The sequence below is a fragment of the Seriola aureovittata genome, chromosome 2 (assembly GCF_021018895.1).
Source record: "Seriola aureovittata isolate HTS-2021-v1 ecotype China chromosome 2, ASM2101889v1, whole genome shotgun sequence".
NCBI lineage: Eukaryota > Metazoa > Chordata > Actinopteri > Carangiformes > Carangidae > Seriola > Seriola aureovittata.
In genome coordinates, this window is record NC_079365.1 from 2,664,030 (window position 1) to 2,684,309 (window position 20,280).

Sequence of the window (20,280 nt, forward strand, 5' to 3'; positions counted from 1 at the left end):
ATCAAGGGTTTTTTCTCTGAAGCCATCCCAACAACAACTTGACAACAGCACTCAATAGCAAGACATCGACTGATGCTCTTCTCTGTCTGTCGTGCCGTCAGTGACTCTGTACAACTGCTCTGTGGGCCGATCTGACTGCAGCCGCTGCCATACAGCTGACCAGAAGTATGGTTGTGTGTGGTGTGGCACTGCTCAGGCCAGCTGCTTATATTCAGACTCCTGCAATGAAGCCGTACAACACACATGCCCCGCTCCGGTCATACATTCTGTGAGTACACACCGTCGTAGTCATGATTTATCATCAGATCAAAGCTCTTTCTTGACCATCAAACTTTCAAATAATGAAATGGAATAGAAAAGATAACCAAAAATCCCCAAAATGTATTTTTTGGCTTGCCTCAGATTGAGCCACTCTCCAGCCTGTTAGAAGGAGGGACCATGGTGACAATCTCAGGCTCCAACCTGGGCCAGAAGGCTGAAGATATCCTTGACTCTGTGTCAGTAGCTGGGGTGGCATGCACCGTCATCCCCAGCCTCTATGAGGTCTCCTCCAGGTACACACCAGCTGTTTCTGGGGATTTTTTTTTTTAAGGAATTTGATTGAATCTAATGAAGACTGAACGGATTTCTCAATATTTACTCTAATGCATTGAGTGCTTGCATAACTTGATAAAAGCAAAGTGAAAAGGAAAATGTTCTTGAATTCAACATCGTCAGTGTCCATGTGCAGTTTTAAAAACAACCATCTCAAGTGTGATGTCCGTCTTCCAGGATTGTGTGCAGGACCAAAGCCAGTGGAGGAGAGAAGGTGGGCCATGTCTCTGTCAAAGTGAGTGGAGGAGGGTTTGGCCTGTCCAGCCAGACATTCAGCTACCAGGTACATTAGATTAGATTTAATTTCATTACAATGTATTACATTAGGTTTTGTTGACCTGTCTGTGGAAATTGGGCTGTTGCAGAAGCAGATAGCTGTAGCATATGTCGAAAACCATCAAAATGTCTGAAACATACAGTTATGACAAATAAGAGAAATTAAACTTGTGATATCATCAGATTATAAAATAACAATAATAATAATAATAAACTTTATTTATAGATCACTTTGCATACAAGAGATATAGCTCAAAGTACTTTACAATAGAATATCAAATAGTACAATAAAGTAAGGGCAAATTGAAGGACAATGAAAATAGACAAAAGAAAGACAGTAGATGATAAAATATGCAAATGAAATAAAGATAGAAACCAGTAATAATAGTTAAATATGAGAGAATTAATTTAAAGCCAAGTTAAATAGATTTCAGCTGTTGCTTGAAAATGTTCACTATGCATCTCTCTAGCTCTTGGCAGGATTTTCTGTAGTTTAGGGGAATAGATTTTAAAGAAAAGCTGCACTGCACCGTGTATATTTAAAAGCCTGGCAGTAGAAGATCTGAGTGCTCATGAAGGATTATAAAATGACAGAGAATCTGCAAAGTAGGCCGGTCCCAAACCATGAAGAGCTTTAAAAACAAGTAAAAGGACCTTAACATCTCTTCTCAAAGATACTGGGAGCCAGTGGAGTGAAGCTAAATCCAGGGTAACATGCTCTCTCTCTCTCTCTCTCTCTCTCTCTCTCTCTCTCTCTCTCTCTCTCTCTCTCTCTCTCTCTCTCTCTCTCTCTCTCTCTCTCTCTCTCGCTCTCTCGCTCCCTCTCTCTGTCTCTCGCTCTCTCGCTCTCTCTCTCTCTCGCTCTCTCGTTTTAGATAAAAGTCCAGCAGCACAGTTTTGAATAAACTGGAGTCTTTCAATTGATTGCTGCAGAAGACCAGTAAAAAGAGCAGTGCAATAATCTATTTAAGATAAAAGCAAGAATAGGTTTTTCACTATCTTTATGGATTAGGAACGGCCATACTTTGGCCATATTTCTTAAATGATAAAAAGCTGCTTTGGTCCCATTCTTTATATGGGAAATTTTGAATTAATCTCCTGATTTTTTTTTTTTGTTTGTTAAATCCATAAAATATAAGAAAATAGTAAAAAAAAATGTCCATCACAAGGTGTGATATTTTCCAAATGCTTCAAACCTAAACCCAAAGATATTTCATTTACATACCTTCACCTTAAATTCATTTTCAGATTTAATAAATGACCTGAATGTTGATATTGATTACCGTCTCATTTCTCTTTTTGTAAAACCCAAACAAGCCTGACAGCTGACAGCCTGGTGATTTAGAGATTACATGAAAAAGATTATTGAAATTATTTAAATTGTTGACCATTAATATTCTGTAAATTGACTAAACAATTTATCAATTTAAGAGCTGCATTGAATATAATATCATTATGGAATTGTAGCAGAGCCTGTTAAACACCATCAAGGTGTCTTGACATATTTATGACATTTCAAATGTCAATGTTAAATCCATATGTAGACATATTTTACAACAATGGAGTGATCTGAAGTTTCTTTGGCATCACAATCACCCTCAGAAGAGTCTTTTAAAATCTTAATTACACAGCCAGTAGATGTGAAAAGTAGAGCCCAACTGGACAATATTCATTTTTTAATAGAAACACATAACATAAAGAATTTTGATAAAGACTTCCTTACATGTAGTTATTGATGAATGGAGAGTCTAATAAGCCTGCTGATATTACCAGTTCTAGCCAGCTGTTTTGAAATGTGATTTCTTTGGCTTTAGTTCTTTAAAAAAAAAAAAGAAAAGAATTATTTTAGTGAGACATTTGAGATAAACTACAGGTGTAATATCCTCCGACTCTATCTGTATTTGCATGCCAGTCACAGATATATTTACCACTACATCACTGAGGCAGAGTGAATACAAAGAATAGAAATAGAATAGAAAGACAGCTAATTCGCTGTGTTTCTCTGAAAAACCATGGTATTAGCTAGCTTTGTGGCTATCAAATTTAGCAACAGATAAAGTGCAAGCATGTGTTTTATACAAGCAGCAACCTATGAGGCTGGAAAATGAAGCCAACACTGAATTACCCAAAACTGCAGTTCCTCTAATGTCCACTAGAGTCTGGCTCCAACAGTGAGTCAGTCCCCATAGACTCCCATGTTAAAATGACCAATTTTACAGCAGAAATAAACATGTTTACAGCCTGGTACTAAAACCGTTTTGGTCTCTAGAGCTAATTTCCTCCTTCATGACAACTGTTTATATAACTCACCTGTTTACATTTTATTAAGACTTAAGAGTTAATCATAATTGAGGGTGTGGCCTCTTTGAGTGACAGGTGGGTGACAGACAGATCCACAAATACTAAGTCTGTGTTCTGCAGCAGTCAGCTGAGCTGTAATGTGTATGGTGAATGAGGGATCGGAGTGTTGCCAACAGTGGAGTGGCAGCGCTCTCTGATGGACAAACTATGCAGTAGCAACACTGGTAACAAAATAGTTCAAGTGCCTATCTATGGCTTTTCCATTCCGTTATAAATGCCAAAACTGATTTATCCCCCATTTACTTAAAGCGGCCAATAAACTCGGCCCACCAATGTAGCGGTCAGGCTCTGCTTAAAATCCATTGTTCAGCCCAAAGTAATATAAATTGCCAGTACAGCAGGTTAGTAATGAGTTCCTCTGTGTATTTGTGCAGTTTATACAATTCTAACTTCGTCCCTCTTCCATCCCCTCTATTCTGTCAGGACCCATTTGTGATGGGGGTGTCACCTGAACAGGGGCCCAAGGCCGGAGGAACGTCCCTGACGATCACTGGCAGAAACCTGCTGACGGGCCGCCCCTCTGACCTCACCATCAGTGTGGGGGGAGTGCCCTGTAACATGTGAGAGACACACAGCTGGACGTGTTTTATTGGTTGTATGATGATCAGATGCTGCTGTTGCCCAGTTTCTCTCTTAGTCTGTCTTCCTGTACCAGAGGGGGAAGAGAAAAAATCTATCAATCAACTCGTATTAATGTGTCTCTCCTGTGCCCCCTCCTCCTCAGTGTATCAAAAGTGCAGAGATCCAGTGTTCAGTGTGTGACAGGCAGCAGTAATAAGACAGGAGACCACCGGATCACCCTGCATTACGGCAGCAGCCAGCGTCACCTCCACACTTCACCCTACCACTACACCCACAACCCCAACATCACCCATGCCACGCCAGCCAAGAGCTTCATGGAGTGAGTCTCCTGATCTCAACTTTCATCTCTTGTTGTTCAGGAAGTTGTTAGGTGCCATAAACTAAAGACTGGTTTCTCTGTTCAGTGGTGGGCGATTGATCTATGTGTCAGGCCACTATTTGGACGTGGTGCAGGAGCCTCGGATGGTGGTGACAGTGTCTCCCTTTGAGTCTGTCAGCCAGAGCAAAAGCAAGAGGAGGAAAAGGCGAAGTACAGAGCGGAGGGAGAACAGAGAGAGGACACTGGGACGGCCGGTCAGGATGATTCCTGACCCTGTCTGTCCTGGAGAACCACTCTGCTCCGTCAAAAAGGTCTGTGTGTGTCAGACAGAATCACTTCTTCTTTTAAAAGCTGATGAAAACCAAACTACCACTCCCTTTACTAAACACCTTTTTTGTATCCTCCCTGCCTCATCAGTTCATGGAACGCTGTGAGGTGAACTCCTCCTCCCTGATCCTGTGCCGCTCTCCGATGGTGGACTCCTCTATCTGGGGGTCAAAGATCACAGTGGAGTTCCTGCTGGACAACCTGCGCTTTGACTTCAGCAGTTTGAACCCCCAGGCATTCAGCTACGAGCCCAACCCTGTCCTACGCAGCCTGAACCAGCAGGAACCTCTGAACGCATACCGCTACAACCCCGGCAGCTTCATCCAGCTGGAGGTCAGAGGAAAGGCAGTGATAGACAGGCAGCTCTGGAAATCTTAGTTCTATTAAATGAAAACCATAACCAGGTGTATCTAACTGTCCATGTCACTATTGCTTCTATGGAGTGCTGCAGGTGTCCATACAGGCCATCCACCACGAAACAGCGCTGTTTTTCTCTAACTAATATCCTATATTTTTAACACAGGATTTTTGTCATTACACACCAAAAACAAACATCAGGAAATGGAAGTGAAAGTAGATTTCCATGTGTTCTCAGGGAGAAAACCTGGATCTGGCCATCACTAAGGACGAGGTTGTGGTGTTGGTCGGGGAGGGGGTGTGTGCTGTGAAGACTCTGACCAGAAACCACCTGTACTGTGAGCCGCCACCTCAGCAGCCGGCACCAGGACCCAACGGCAAGAAACGAGAGGGCTCCGACAATCTCCCAGAGTTCACTGTGAGTTCACCTGCTTTACCAGAAAAGGGTGGGGACCGTGTGAGCATCTGTCAGGGACAGTTACTGCTGTTGGAAGCCTCTCACTGTTAAATTAAGGGCTGGATGTGTGTATGTGTGTGTTTCAGGTCCAAATGGGCAACCTGAACTTTTCTCTTGGTAAGGTTCTGTATGACAACCTCAGCCTGTCCACCTTCCCCCTGGAGGCTCAGATTGGAGTCGGAGTCGGGGCGTCCATAGTGGCCCTCATCGTGCTCATCATCGTGCTCATCTACAGGTCAGCAGGTGGACTCTGTGTGTGTGTGTGTGTGTGTGTGTGTGTGTGTGTGTGTGTGTGTGTGTGTGTGTGTGTGTGTGTGTGTGTGTGTGTGTGTGTGTGTGTGTGAAGCAATGTTTTGATGATACTGAGAACTAAATTTCCGTTTAAAGCCCTTCAAGCATGTACCTCATCAGGTAAGTGTGGTGACAGTTTGTCTGAATTGAAAGCTGTCAGGTTACATCAAGTGGCACAAAGTAAAATGTGTAGAGAGATAATGTATGTAGGTTTCCAATAATGCTCTAATGAGTCTCCACGTCTTAATCCACTTCAAAAAATCCACAGGAAATTTCCAAAGATACTAAACTAATTAACAAAAGAGAGAAAGAGAGAGAGGTCAAAAAACTGTCTCCCCACTCTCTGCAGCCTGACTGACCTGATATCACTCCCTGCCCCTCCCCTTACGGGAACATCAAAACAGTTCAGGTGTGCAGTAACTAAAAGGCAACAATCATTGTCACCTGTTCCTTCATATTCCAAATATAAAAAATGGAATTGTATATATTTTAGATTATCCACACACCCACCGTTACTGTAAATATGAACTGTAAATACCTCAACCTGGAAATAGTGTAAATAATCCTTTCTTTTACCACTTATTGTTATTTTACATATGCAATTCAAACTAATTAGTCCAATATTATTAAACTGCATTTAGGCTCCTATAATTTATTTTACTTATTCATTCATTCATTAATTCATTTATTTTTGCTAATAAGTTTTTTCCTTTTCTCACTTTTTATTGTAATATGTATTTGAATGTTGTATGTCTTATATATTTGATATGTTTATATATTGTAGTTCATTAATAGTGTTATTTTCTATACAGGGACTGTGTTTGTTTATTCTTGACCTCATGGCCTGTGGGATGTTCCTGCCATAAAGAAAAGGAAACACTTGTAATCATATATTTCTATATGTTTCTATATATATAGTATTCTTTATCCTGAATAAAAAGATTATTTAAAAAAAAAAAGAGAGAGATAATGTATTTTTATTAATACATTATTCTGTCTTCAGACTTCAGTGGCTTCAGATACCTTCACTTTTTGCACTTGACTGTGTTGTAGATTTAGTTTTAAATGTGAGAAATTGCCATTTCTCCCCATCAGTCTATAAACCCATAATGAAAAAGTGGAAACATAGTTTTTAGAAATGTATCAAAAAATCAAAAGTTTAAATCTCTCATTTACAAAAAGTATTCCAACCCTTTGCTGTGGCTTTAATTTTCCATGAGAAAAGTTCCCACTATTCACACTGCACATCAGGACAATGATGAAGTCTTAAGAACTCTATGGACTGGAGATAAAATTATAGTCAAAGATGAAACAGGCGGAGGGCATAAAACCATCTAAAGCTCTGAAGGCCACCAGGAGCACAGCGGCCTCAATAACTGTGAAATATAAGGTTTCCAACTACCAAGACCTTTCCTAGGTGTCATTGCATTTACCACCCACTTCATGTGTTATGTATTATGTGTTAGACTGGGAGAACTGGTTTTGAAAGCCCACAATAGGAACTGTGGGTTCAGGATAATCACCTTTGGGTGTTACCAAATTGTGCAGTGTTTTCATTTTGGCCCAGCTTGACCTTGTCGTAAACCCTAATCTTTTACAATTCCACTGGATTTCCAGTAATCCAGTGTAAAAGTGGTTCTACTTACTGGTCCTCTCTCCTCCATCTCTCTTGACCCTCTGGTCCTGTCTGTGTCTGTCAGGAGAAAGAGTAAGCAGGCCCTGAGGGACTACAAGAAGGTCCAGATCCAACTGGAGAACTTGGAGACCAGTGTGAGAGACCGCTGCAAGAAAGAGTTCACAGGTAAGTGAATGGGACAGGAGTAAAGTCACATGACTAAGGAGGAAGGAGACAAACAAGACAGTTTGTTTTAGTTTATGGAAGCCAACAGATCGGATCTGTTTCAGCATTGTCCTTATTAAATGATGCCAGTTCATCACACCTCCAGATGAAATGTTCCTCACATCCCACATGTGGACGCAGCAGAGGAATTTAAGTGTTGCCCACTTAGCTCATTGTACATTTAGAGACTTATTTTCAACCAGACTGGGTATAGACCTGGTTCAGGTCTGGACTGTGTATAGATGCAGAGCGGGGGCTCAGGGCTACACATCTTGTCACGGGCAGTCTGCTGAGCTGCTCTGGTTTACCAGCTGCTCAGGAACTGCAGGGAAGAGGAGGAGCACTTCCAATACACTGAGCATCTCCTCCATTACAGCAAATAAACTACTTTCAATCCATGTATCATTATTACTAAAGGAGGCAGAGGAATAACTAAACATAAGACACACCGAGCAGAGAGAGCAGGAGAGAGGGAGGGAGAGAGAGAAGTCATCGGTAACGAGACTTCGTACTAACGACTATGACCAACTCTACATATCAAACAGAGGGATTAGATATAAAGACCTGCCTCTTATAAAAGTCTGTTACGTTCTGGAGTTGAAGTAAATAAAGAATAAACTATTGTGGATCCAGATGGAGGCTGTGCTCTGTGTTAATCCAGCTGAATCACAGCTCAGTCTTTGGCTTTATTTTGGTGATTTTGTCAGAAGACATCGCAGTTATAAAATGAGGATTAAACCATAGGCAGTCCAGACAGCTCCTAGGTTTGGACCTAGTCTTGTTAAAAATGATGATGATGTGATTTTTCTTGGTCTTGTACCAAACAAACATGTTCCTTTACGTGTGGAGAATATGATTCTTAGGTCGGGGCGTCTCTGTAGCTCCATAACTCTTATGCTGTTAACAATGCACAACAATGTTGTGACACATTTTACCTTCATCAAAAACAATTGTAGCTCCTGTGATTTGGATAATGCACTTAGCCATATTGCATATTTGCATATTCGTGAATTTCCCCTACGGGATAAATGAAGTATCTATCTATCTATCTATCTATCTATCTATCTATCTATATCTATCTATCTATCTATCTATCTATATCATAGTTTCAATTATATTTTGATTCACCCTGTCACAGACCTGATGACAGAGATGATGGACATGTCCAGTGACCTTGTGGGCTCAGGTATCCCTTTCCTCGACTACCGGATGTACGCCGAACGCATTTTCTTCCCAGGCCACAGAGAGTCTCCGCTGAGGCGAGACCTGGATGTTCAGGAGTGTCGGCGGCAGACGGTGGAGCAGGGCCTGGTGCAGCTGTCCAACCTACTCAACAGCAAGCTCTTCCTCACCAAGGTATTCAGCATCACCATCAGTGTTGTGGGTAAAATGAAGCTTTGTGGGTACTACCTACATTTTGAGCAGAGAGATAACTGGCCTTGTCTCTGTCTTTCAGTTCATTCACACGCTGGAGAGCCAGCGGACTTTCTCTCCCAGAGACCGAGCCTACGTGGCCTCCCTGTTGACGGTGGCCCTTCATGGCAAACTAGAATATTTCACCGACATCCTCAAAACTCTCCTGAATGACCTGGTGGAGCAGTACGTGGCCAAGAACCCCAAACTGATGCTGCGCCGGTAAGAAGAGGAAGGACAATAAATGTGTCTGTTTAAGATGATTTAAAAATGTTTTGTGGTGGTTCAACTGTCGTGTTTTTTCTCTGTAGAACAGAGACGGTGGTGGAGAAGCTGCTGACCAACTGGATGTCCATCTGCCTCTATGCTTTCCTCAGGGTCAGTCAATGCATGAGACATGATTTTATATTTCAGTTACAACTATAAACTATGATAAAACAATTCAGGCATAAATGTCAGGAGCACCAAAAGCAACGCTTTGGTTTTTAGTTTAACGTTTTAAATTATTTGATGTGTGTTTGTGAATAGACATTTTGCCAGTTTGATTCCTGGGACATTGTGATAAAATGTGTGTGGGGAAAGTCGACCAGTAAGAGTCTTTAGTTCACAAATGTACAGTTCTGTTAAGATCGCATTGAGAGCCTAGAATCACCTCCTCACGGTCATTTCCTCCACCAAACAAGCCAAGTTAATCAAATACATAAAACATCAGAAATTTTACTTGTCAATTACTTTTACACAAACAAGAAATCAGTCCATTTTCAGGTATAATTTACACATGGGATTTGACTAAAGGCCTTAATGGTAGCTTTAGTTTAAGGAATGTTTCTAGATTTCAGGAAATGCGCTTATTTTCTTTCTCTCAGATCAATATCACTCTCATATCTGTCTGGTAAATATGAAGGTGGAGTCAGTAGCCAGTTAGCTTTGTGTAGCTTATTTCTTAACTGGGAGCAGTGACTTCCTGATTGTACAAGATTCCAGGCAGCCAAGAGATAGTCCGGCACGCAACCCCTTCGTAAAACCACAATCTGTCTTTGCACAGATTAAACAAATAAGATCTATCATGTTAATAAGTGTGTGTGTGTGTGTGTGTGTGTGTGTGTGTGTGTGTGTGTGTGTGTGTGTGTGTGTGTGTGTGTGTGTGTGTAGGACTCAGCGGGAGAGTCTCTCTACATGTTGTTCAGGGCCATAAAGCACCAAGTAGATAAAGGACCTGTGGATGCTGTAACTGGCAAGGCCAAGTACACCCTCAATGACAACCGCCTGCTGCGAGAGGACGTGGAGTACAAGACCCTGGTGAGGACAACTCCCACTTCCAGACATCCAGCGTGATCTTGAGGAAGCTGAATGTTTTTCAGTCCTCCATCTACCTCCTCTCACCTTCTCTTTCGTCTTCCACAGACTGTGAATGTCTTAGTGCAGGGAGGAGGAGTGAATGAGACGCAGCCGCTGCCTTCCAAAGTGCTGGACTGTGACACCATCACGCAGGTGAAAGAGAAGCTGCTGGATCAGGTGTTCAAGGGCACCTCCTTCTCCCACCGGCCCCATGCCGACTCACTGGACCTGGGTGAGAATCCATTCATGCTACATTTACAACTGACAGTCAAAGCAGATTTATTTCTAAATTCACTTTTTTTTTTTTTTTTACATTTATTGAGCTGTGGCGCCCTCTAGTGCAGGATGAAAGTAAATGCAAGGAGAGTTTATAATCTGGTCAGTCTTCCACCAATTGCTCTGGAATACACGGGAAAAGCACCTGGAAGTGTACATGCCCTAATTCAATTATAAATATATTAAATTGAGCTTGTAACTAAAATGAATTTCCCAGTTGTGGGATAAATAAAGTTAATCTAATCTAATCTAACTAATTTTGTTTTGCCATGGCAACAACAAGTATGCACACACTCACACACACTCACACACTGCTGACAGTCCGGCTGTTGTGTCTTGCTCAGAGTGGAGGTCTGGTGTTGCCGGACATCTCATCCTGTCAGATGAGGACTTGACGTCTGTGGTTCAGGGCAACTGGAAACGCCTGAACACACTGCAGCACTACAAGGTCAGACATCACACCTCACCAACACGCTGCCTCTCAGAAGAAAATACATGTTTTCCTCACTGAAAGTTAACAAATCTGCATTCTGGCATCTCAAAAACATAGCTAGGATCAGAGACCTTGTGTCTAACCAAGACTGAGAGAAACTCATCCATGCCTTTATATCTTCCAGAGTTGATTATTGCAACGCTCTCCTCACTGGTTTACCAGATAAGACCAATAGACAGCTACAGCTTGTTCAGATGCTGCTGCTCGGGTTCTGACTTAAACTTAAGAACAGAGAGCATGTTACTCCAGTTCTCAGGTCTTTGCACTGGCTTCCAGTCAGTTACAGAGTTGACTTCAAAGTTTAACTTATTGTCTGTAAGTCACTAAATGGTCTGGGCCCTGAATATATTTGAGAAATGTCCCATGTATGAGCCCAACAGATCAAATCTGCCCAAACCATAAGTTAAGCTTTAAAAATAAGCTTAAACTAAAAACTGCTCTATTTCCTCTGCCTTTGTTTAATTCTTTAATCTTCCACTTTAATGAGATATTATCTATTTTATAATCTGTGATTTTATACTGTTTTCTTAGTATGCCTTTTACCTCTGTTTTTATGCTTCTTTTATTTCTCTTAAGCACATTGAATGACCTCTGTGTATCATAATGTGCCAACAAATACATTTCCCTAGCCGTGCCTATATATAACTGTGCATCTTCTTGTTGTTCATCAGGTCCCAGACGGTGCAACAGTAGCTCTGGTCCCTCGCCACAACAAACACATTCACCACGACAACCATGACTATGTAGCAGGAGAGAGTGAGTTAACATGAGAACAGCATTATATAATAATTCATCTAGATCAGTTTCTCCTCCTTGTCACCTAAAAATCTTTCCTGCTTCTACTAAACTCTAAATGAAATGAATATAGATGAACCAAATGAACCTTTCTATGTGTGCAGCTACATTCCTGTTCTGTTTTGACAAAATATCCCAGGATTCACAAAGTTGAAGTATTCATGACACTGTTCAGCACAGATTAAAGTGAACAGGGTGATCTCGAGTCATTCAAACAATAAACAAGGAAATTTCTTCATTGATACCAGGTTTAAGTAAAGATTGTGAGGCAGAGTGTTTATGCTAATTGAAGCTTTAAATATATTAACTTGTGCAGAAACACCAATGCTGGAGGATGCAGATGAAGGTGGAGTGCGGCTGTGGCATCTGGTGAAAGCCAGCGAGGAGCCAGAGCTGCCAAAACACCGCAGAGGCAGCCTGAGAGAGAGAGAGAGGGCCAAGGCCATCCCTGAGATCTACCTGACCCGCCTGCTCTCCATGAAGGTACACACACACACACACACACACACACACACACACACACACACACACTGTCAAGCTACTTTTAGTTTCATGTTGCAAACAAATCTGTACGCTGGTAAAAAGAGATTCAGTTTCCAATTATAATAATCTTAATTTAGCTGCAAGTGGCAATTAACCAGCTCGTTTAGAAAAGATATATCATTAAATGAAAGAGTAAATATAACATTTAAAATGCTGATATGTTTTCTGAGAGTTCCTCACTGGTAAAATTGATCTTAACAACACAGGTTTAAAATTGTGTCATTTCAAAAGAAATTGACATATCCACATTCCTTGAATAACTGCCGAGTTGTGAAATAGCGTTGGATCATGGGAGTTCTTCACCGCAATTGCTGGCAGCTCCTCCTTTTTACCTGGAAAGGAATTATCCACAGAGGTGTCCTCCTCTCTTCAGTGACACAGGACAGGACGTCTCCAGCAGCTGGGAGCTGAGCTGTCTAACATTTCCTCAGCTTGTTTCTCTGATAACTTCAGATCCAGACGTCCGACGACTAAAATCCTTCATCTGGTTCAAATATAGAGCTGAAAACCACCAAGGTTTAAAAAGTGTATGTGGCTTAAAACTAGATAAAAGTCAATGTTGAGCTTCTGTCAGACAAACACACTGACACATGATCATAGAGGATATGATGTCACTGACAGGAGACCAATGAGAAGTGATGGAAACATTTGGGAAAATGTAAGAACACAACTCAACAACATGTAGAACACAGGTCTAGTTGTTTTAGACATTTTAATGTGGAAAAGTTACAGATTATAATTTTGATGTTCATGTTTGAAAATGGAGAAAAGATGCAGATGAATTGAGAGATTAAAATGGAGAATTTTAATTTTAGCCCAAAGCTTTTTTTGGTGCCTGGTGGAATTTAGAACCTACCTGCCAATTTTGGTGATTTTTTTCTCTCACAGCTTTTGCTGCATGAACACTTTTAGCACAGAAAAATAAGAAGAAGAAGAGCTAGGCCTGCAGGCAGGTATCTATGGGGGTCCAAGCCCCATCAGCCATTTAAACCCAGCTCCCCATCAGGGCAATGCAAGTCGGACAAGAGCAGCACAGATGTTGGAAAACATTCCAGTAAGGGTTGAGGAAGTGTGAGGAGTCAAACTCAGTGTTAAAGTGCCACCTAATGGCACAGAGCCTCAGTGGGGCAGAAGAAACTACAGAACCAAGCTTGGTGTTAATAGGAGCAATTGTTGCTACCTGTTTTAACAACAACCTATAGGAAGTTCTTCCTTTATAACTATTGCATTTTTTGGATTATTGAAATTCTTTTAATAAAATTTGAGAGTCCATAGACTTTATGTGCACAGACTCACAGCCCAGGAGGAGTTTGAAGAAGCATGTTTCACATATTTTTACAATTTTGTGAAGAAAAAAAAATGTTGGAAATGGGCGTGGCCTAAATCACAAGTTTCAGCTAAATTCAAAGAACTTAAGTGCTTCACAGATGACTGATAACATGACAATGAGATACAATAAAATAGTTTTAAAAAGCTATAATAATATTAGTAACAAAAAACATAAGAAAATTAATATAAGAGCAGATAAAATGGAATAAAATACAATTTAGAACATAATTACAATAAAATAAGTGAATAAAATAAAGTGACTAATGACTAAAAACATATATTATAGAAGCCAGGCTGAAGAGGATTGTTTTGAGTTTACATTTGAAAATTTCTTTTGTTTTTTGAAAGTAAGACTCAAAGGATTGTATTTATTTTTGTGATATTAACTCAGGGGCCCAGGAAGGCGCTGTGCATTGACTGTGATTCAGATGAAGATCAGATCATATTTTATGAGCGGTTAGTCCACAGGGTGCACTGACTCTTTCCTGTATATACTCAGATAAACATATGCTGCAGGTCCACACAGGCCAACTGTTAAAACACTGACGCACTCTTCACTCTCGCTTTATGCTGTAATGTGAAGAGAAAACTCTCCTCTTCCTCAGGGCACATTGCAGAAGTTTGTAGATGACCTGTTCACAGTGATCCTCAGCACCAGCCGGCCCGTCCCACTGGCCGTCAAATATTTCTTTGACCTGCTGGATGACCAGGCAGGACACCACGGCATCTCCGACCCCGAGACCATTCACATTTGGAAGACCAACAGGTGAAGTAGATACAAACACAAACACAGAGCCAGGTGGTCACATGACAAGTCAAGTGGGACAGCTAACAAGATGTACCTTCATTGAACCCTCACTCTCTCTAACAGATATTTTGAGCCCTACAGCACACTTTCCATAAGTCCACGTTTCTGCAGACTTTGCCTGAGGGAATTACGCAAAATGCATAACGTTGTGACATTAAACGCGGAGTAACCTTGGTTACTAAGGGTCACCCAGAAGCGTAAAAAAACAGTAAACAACGGCCATAAAACAGAAGAAATAAGATAGTTTCCGTTTGTTGTTTACAAACGGGGCAAAAGGAGGGAATAAAGAAATCCAAAACCTACAGTTGTGTGCAGCATGTTTTACATGATAAAAGTTCTTTCTCATTCCTCTTTAGACCATTTTGAGCCCTTGCAGCCTCTCGCACTCAGTCACTGACCAGCAGACATCAGTTGAGTATGTGAGGGTTCAGGGCTCAGGCCTCAGAGGGGACACTGGGATTGGACCATAGGGTCTGAGCACAGAACCGTGTGGAAGTCATGGCCAGCTCTCGTGTGCATAGATGAGTCAGTATTAACGCAAACAAACTGCAATCTATCTGATACGTATGACTTAAACCAGCCTGGTGCAATTCCTTTAATGCTAATGACACGTTCTAGTCTCTGAAATAAAACCTTGTGATCAATGGTGTCAAATGAAGCAATGAGATCTAATAGGACACGTATAGAGACGAGTCCTCTGTCTGAGGCCATGAGGAGATGTTTCTGTTCCCAATTGAAACTCCTCAACCGGTCTTATCAAATAATCACTTCATTGTATGCAACAGCTTTCTCAAGTTGCTCTTGATGTTGTCGAGGGGTATTAATGTCTGTTCTGTTTCTTCAGTCTCCCGCTGCGTTTCTGGATCAACATCGTGAAGAACCCTCAGTTCATATTTGACGTGCAGGCGTCAGATCATGTGGACGCTGTGCTCTCCGTCATCGCCCAGACATTCATGGACTCCTGCACCATCGCCGAGCACAAACTGGGACGGGTGAGGATGATTCTGGGGGAGGGAGCGTGAAGAAGCTTCTTAAATAACATTTGTTTCACATATGTTTTTGTATTTTGAATAGATTTGACTGGTTGGCAGTCTGCTGCTTGTGCTCAGTCACAACTGATTGTTAAAAAAAGTTAGTAAAAATATTTTTAGGTGAATGCAAAGGTAGGACAAAAAGAGGAGGAAATGTTAAGGTTGTGTTTTAGTTGCTGGTGAACATTTGATTTTAAGAATCAGGTGGTACATTTTCTTTATAGGTTAAAAAGTATTAAAGTGACTTCCTTCATTTGGTTCTCATTCCTTTGTTTCAATTTCAATAGGACTCTCCCATCAACAAGCTGCTGTATGCCAGAGACATCCCCAGGTACAAGCAGATGGTAGAAAGGTGGGTTCAGGTTTTATTAAACCATTATTTCTTACTGCTCCTTCATCACAGGATACAGAGCATTCAGAAAGTCTTCAGACCCCTTCAGGTTCTCACATTTTGTTATGGTGCTTATGCTAAAATAAAAAAAATCATTTTCCTCTGGTCGATCTACACTCATTACCTCACAATGACAAAGTCAAAACAGAATCTTTGCAGATTTATTAAAAAGGAAATGATGCAACAGGCTGCGCAGACAAAATGTAATTCTATATGACAAGATTTTGCTATTAGATATAGTAACTATTTAAATAAAGTTACTATTCAAATTATGTTTTAATGTAATGTGCGAGAAACATGATACATCTCCATGTCTCACTCACTCACTCACTCTCTCACTCTCTCTACTATACGTTAAAGGAAAAGTTATTTTTATAACAAACAGATTTTTAAACTGTCGTGTTTGTGATGTTGATGATAATGTTGATGATAATGTTGATGATAATGTTGATGATAATGTTGATGGTTGCAGGTACTACGCTGACATCAGACAGACCATCTCAGCCAGTGACCAGGAGATGAACTCTGCTCTGGCTGAACTGTCCAGGGTGAGGACAGCCACACCTCAGATTCATCAGTGTAGACAAACACACACACACACACACACAAACACGCACACAGTGTGACAGTGTCCAACCTGAATGCTCTGTGTTTCAGAACTACTCTGGAGAGCTGAACTACCTGGTCGCTCTGCATGAGCTCTACAAGTACATCAACAAATACTACGACCAGGTGTGTCACTCAGTACAGGTGTAACAGAACATCATGTGATCGTGTGCACAGTGGATCACATATAGTCTTTCCAATCATGGCTGGTTAGAGTGAGTGTGAAATAAACCTCACAGCTTCTGTCTGAAAACGTCACAGATACAGATGTGGACAGATGCTGTTGCTCTCTCTCCTGTCATTCACCTGTTTGTCATCCTCTCATCAGATCATCACGGCACTGGAGGAGGACACCACGGCCCAGAAGATGCAGCTCGGCTACAGGCTGCAGCAGATCGCTGCCGCTGTGGAGAATAAAGTCACTGACTTGTGACAGAGGAAACGCCCACCGGTGTCACAGCAGATAGAGAGAGGTGGGTGTGTGGGAGGCAGGTTAATAAACTTGCAGCCTTCAGGTTGAACTGAACAGCAGGAGAGCGTCGGACAGACAGACTCTTCTTCTCGAGGAGGAGTGGTGGGAGGCGAGGCGTTTGTCAGATCAGAAGATTGAAGTTCATATCCCAGCAGCTTCTGTCCTTCTGTGGTGTCCGCTAAAGGAAGCTCCCGTGCAGTCCAGACACTGCAGAGACAGGACAGCACATGGACACCAAACAAACCTGGACAAAGAGGAGGGGACATGAAAAGACACCATACAGGCCTGCTGCCATGCTGTTTGTGAAGAACACTGATGGTTTTATCAGTTGCTGGACTCTCAGCTCTTGTGTATGAGAAACCTTGTGGTCCACAGTGAGCTGACCTGATCTGAGGACTCTCAGAAAGTAGGATTTTATCTCTTTATTTTCCCTCTGGAGTCAATTTTATCAAGAGGTACCTCTTATGCCTTGTGTGCTTGTCACTGCTGTATGATAAGAACAGAAGTGTGTGTGTGTGTGTGTGTGTGTGTGTGTGTGTGTGTGTGTGTGTGTGTGTGTGTGTGTGTGTGTCTGTGTGTGTCTGTGCGCGTGCGTGCCACATTGCCCTGGTTAGCCTACATCTTAATATCTGGTTACTAGTACAAAGTATTGAAGTAACTAGTTGTTGTAGTTGCATGTTGCAGGAGCAGTATTCTGAAAATACGCTGAACTGATCTTCAACAACATCTTCACAACACTGTTTACGTCACTTACAGAGAGTTTTACAAGTCACTGCCTCTCTCTACCTCACTCAGTGTGCCCCCAACGAAAAACACTACTGTCTACCTGTCAGCCAGCACAGCTCAGATCTGCCCTCATACTTATACAGTAACACCTGTTGGAAATCTCATTTGCCGCGTACACACACACACATACACACACACACACAGATATTTCAGACATGTCTTTCCTTTGTTAAAGGTCGGCGGTCATCACCTGCTTGTCGGGGCATTTTAAGGTACTTATAAAACCAGACTAACTGACACGTTACTCTGTTTTTCTTTCTTGCTTTTCTACTTATTCATGTGGATGTGTAAATAGTGTACAAGTCACTGGAAAGATGTTAGAGGAAAAAACAAATATCCTTCCATAAAGAAACTCATATTAATGAAGTGGAACCTTAGTGTGTGCCGTAGTGTTTTATTGTGTATTTCTATTTTGTACATTTCCTCACATTCCTCTTTGGTTTTGAATGATGTATTAAATCATGGTTCGTGTTGTGCTCCAGAGTATTGAACACAAGGTGGCACTGCTTCACGTGCTGAAGGTCTCTATGGGATTTTGTTATGTATTGATTATATTACTACTGGTTCAGTAGGTGTAGTTGACCTCGTCACTGTTCTGCTTGTCAGTTTGGAGCACAGAGACTTTTCATAAAAAAGCTAATGTCGGCTGATGTTTTTCTTATTTAAATGACAGAGACGGACACACTGAGGAGTTAGTGGCTGGAAATGGTTTTACATGTGTCAATGCTGGTCTTGTTTCCCTTTTAAAAAAAGGTGTTTCCTATAGAACTACCCTTTGTAGTTGGGGTTAGGGCTTAATATAGGTCAACTTTTAGGCTGTGGTTAGGCAGCGATTACTGATTGGCTTCAGGTGAATGCGAGAGGAAACCATGTCGACTGGGAAACGAAATTAACATTTCATTACCTTGCTTTTAAGAGTATATGTACATTTTTCAAAAAAAAAAAAAATTTTAATTCATAGAGTTTGATGTTGATCTAATACAAACAGCTGCTCAAGTTTTAATTTGCACAATATTTATAAGACTGAGAATCTGACTACAATCGGTGCCAACTTCAATATTCAAGTTCATCAAGCTCCTCTTAATAAGTAATGAGGTTCAATACCCGACCCCAGTCATCAGTTATAGGTCCAGAAACAGCATATCAGAGTGTAGCCCTGATTCATCGCTTCACAACAACACATGGTTTGTCCTGGTTCACACTGTCAGGTCAGGTGGGTGTGAAAGCTCATGATGGTACAGACGAGACACCTGAGGGAAAACTATAACTGTTATCAGGATGTATACATTTTTGCAATACAGAGGAGGCTCTGCAGGGAGCAGTTTTAAGGATGTTTCTTATTTTGTGTGTTAATATCAAACTGATTTCAAATGTAACTAGTGATTTAACATGTTTAATAAGAAAGGGTGCAAATTCTCACTTATGCTGATGTAATAAAGTATTCTTCAAATGATGTGTTCTCTCTTTCTTCATGATGTTCATATGTGAGAGAGTGTATTGGGGAAATGGTGTATGTGGTGTAGTGTTTGTGAGCCTGAGGTTACCATAGAAACCACTGAGATATAGTCCACTCAGTCAATACCTGGAGCCATATTCACAAAAGATCTTTAATACCAATAAATGGCACAAAAAGTTCCAAACAGTTTCTTCTGAAGAGCGACTCATAGCTGCTCAGAGCAACTTTTATTATTATTAATAATAATAATAATAATAATAATAACAATAACTTAATTTACACTTTTCACTTTGCAAAACAGAGTTACAAAGTGCTGTACAATCATAAAGACAAAACTAGGGCTGCACAATATGCTAAATTTCAGTTGGAATGGTCATTTTTGCATTTTCAATTTCACTGAAAAAAACAAAATCGTCTCTAGCACCACAACACTTGCTAACAGTGCACAACAATGTGAAACATTTGGCCAAAAAATTGCAGCTCCTGTGATTTGGATATTGCACTTGGTCATATTGTAATTTTGATTATATTTCGATTAATTGTGCAGCCCTAGTTAAAACAATGAATTCAATAAAGCAGACGAAAGAAAATAAAAACAAAAGTAGAAACCAAAGATAAAAGCATTGAAATTGAGAATTAAAGTTGCTTTATACAAGTATGTTTTGAGTAGTGTTGATCTCTTCGGGCAAGGCTCCAGAGTCTGAGGGCTCTAACAGGTAATATGGTGTATTATATAGCAGAGGAGAGCAGGTCTGAGATATAAGAAGGTACCAAACCAAACAGAGCTGTAAAAGTATTTTAAAAGACAGGTAGCCAATGTGAGGAGGCTAAAATGGGTGTAATGTGATCACATTTTTTGGAAGCAATGAGGAGTCTAGCTGCATCATTTTGTATGAGTTGCAGGGAGCAGAGAGATTTCTGGGAGAGATGTAAACAGGGAGTTGCAGTAATCAAGATGTGATGATATGAATGCATGAATAACCTTCAGATCAGTCAGTGACACACGTGATTTAATTTTAAAAATAAAATATTCAGCAATAAAAACTCCTCAGCTGAGAGAAGGGGTGTGTGTGTGGTTGACCCACGTTGCTATGGAAGACATAATGCTTCATTAAATAATAAATCAAATGTAGATCAAT

At 41.0% G+C, this 20,280-nt stretch overlaps 1 protein-coding gene across 3 annotated transcripts in view; it reads left to right on the top strand.

Moving 5' to 3' along the window:
- Window positions 1-19,138, top strand: part of plxnb1b (plexin b1b) — a 94,165-nt gene extending 75,027 nt beyond the window's left edge. For all 3 annotated transcript variants that reach the window (XM_056397574.1, XM_056397591.1, XM_056397582.1), the window contains 24 exons: window positions 102-268; window positions 403-554; window positions 772-877; window positions 3,655-3,791; window positions 3,956-4,132; window positions 4,218-4,443; window positions 4,550-4,792; window positions 5,055-5,234; window positions 5,360-5,508; window positions 7,265-7,365; window positions 8,543-8,760; window positions 8,861-9,039; window positions 9,129-9,195; window positions 9,970-10,116; window positions 10,222-10,387; window positions 10,776-10,879; window positions 11,596-11,680; window positions 12,036-12,202; window positions 14,197-14,357; window positions 15,244-15,391; window positions 15,718-15,782; window positions 16,294-16,369; window positions 16,479-16,553; window positions 16,756-19,138. In XM_056397574.1, the coding sequence (XP_056253549.1) occupies window positions 102-268; window positions 403-554; window positions 772-877; window positions 3,655-3,791; window positions 3,956-4,132; window positions 4,218-4,443; window positions 4,550-4,792; window positions 5,055-5,234; window positions 5,360-5,508; window positions 7,265-7,365; window positions 8,543-8,760; window positions 8,861-9,039; window positions 9,129-9,195; window positions 9,970-10,116; window positions 10,222-10,387; window positions 10,776-10,879; window positions 11,596-11,680; window positions 12,036-12,202; window positions 14,197-14,357; window positions 15,244-15,391; window positions 15,718-15,782; window positions 16,294-16,369; window positions 16,479-16,553; window positions 16,756-16,860 (3,401 nt within the window). In that variant the 3' untranslated portion in view covers window positions 16,861-19,138. The remainder of the gene's footprint in view (window positions 1-101; window positions 269-402; window positions 555-771; window positions 878-3,654; window positions 3,792-3,955; window positions 4,133-4,217; window positions 4,444-4,549; window positions 4,793-5,054; window positions 5,235-5,359; window positions 5,509-7,264; window positions 7,366-8,542; window positions 8,761-8,860; window positions 9,040-9,128; window positions 9,196-9,969; window positions 10,117-10,221; window positions 10,388-10,775; window positions 10,880-11,595; window positions 11,681-12,035; window positions 12,203-14,196; window positions 14,358-15,243; window positions 15,392-15,717; window positions 15,783-16,293; window positions 16,370-16,478; window positions 16,554-16,755) is intronic.
- Window positions 19,139-20,280: the final 1,142 nt, after the last annotated feature.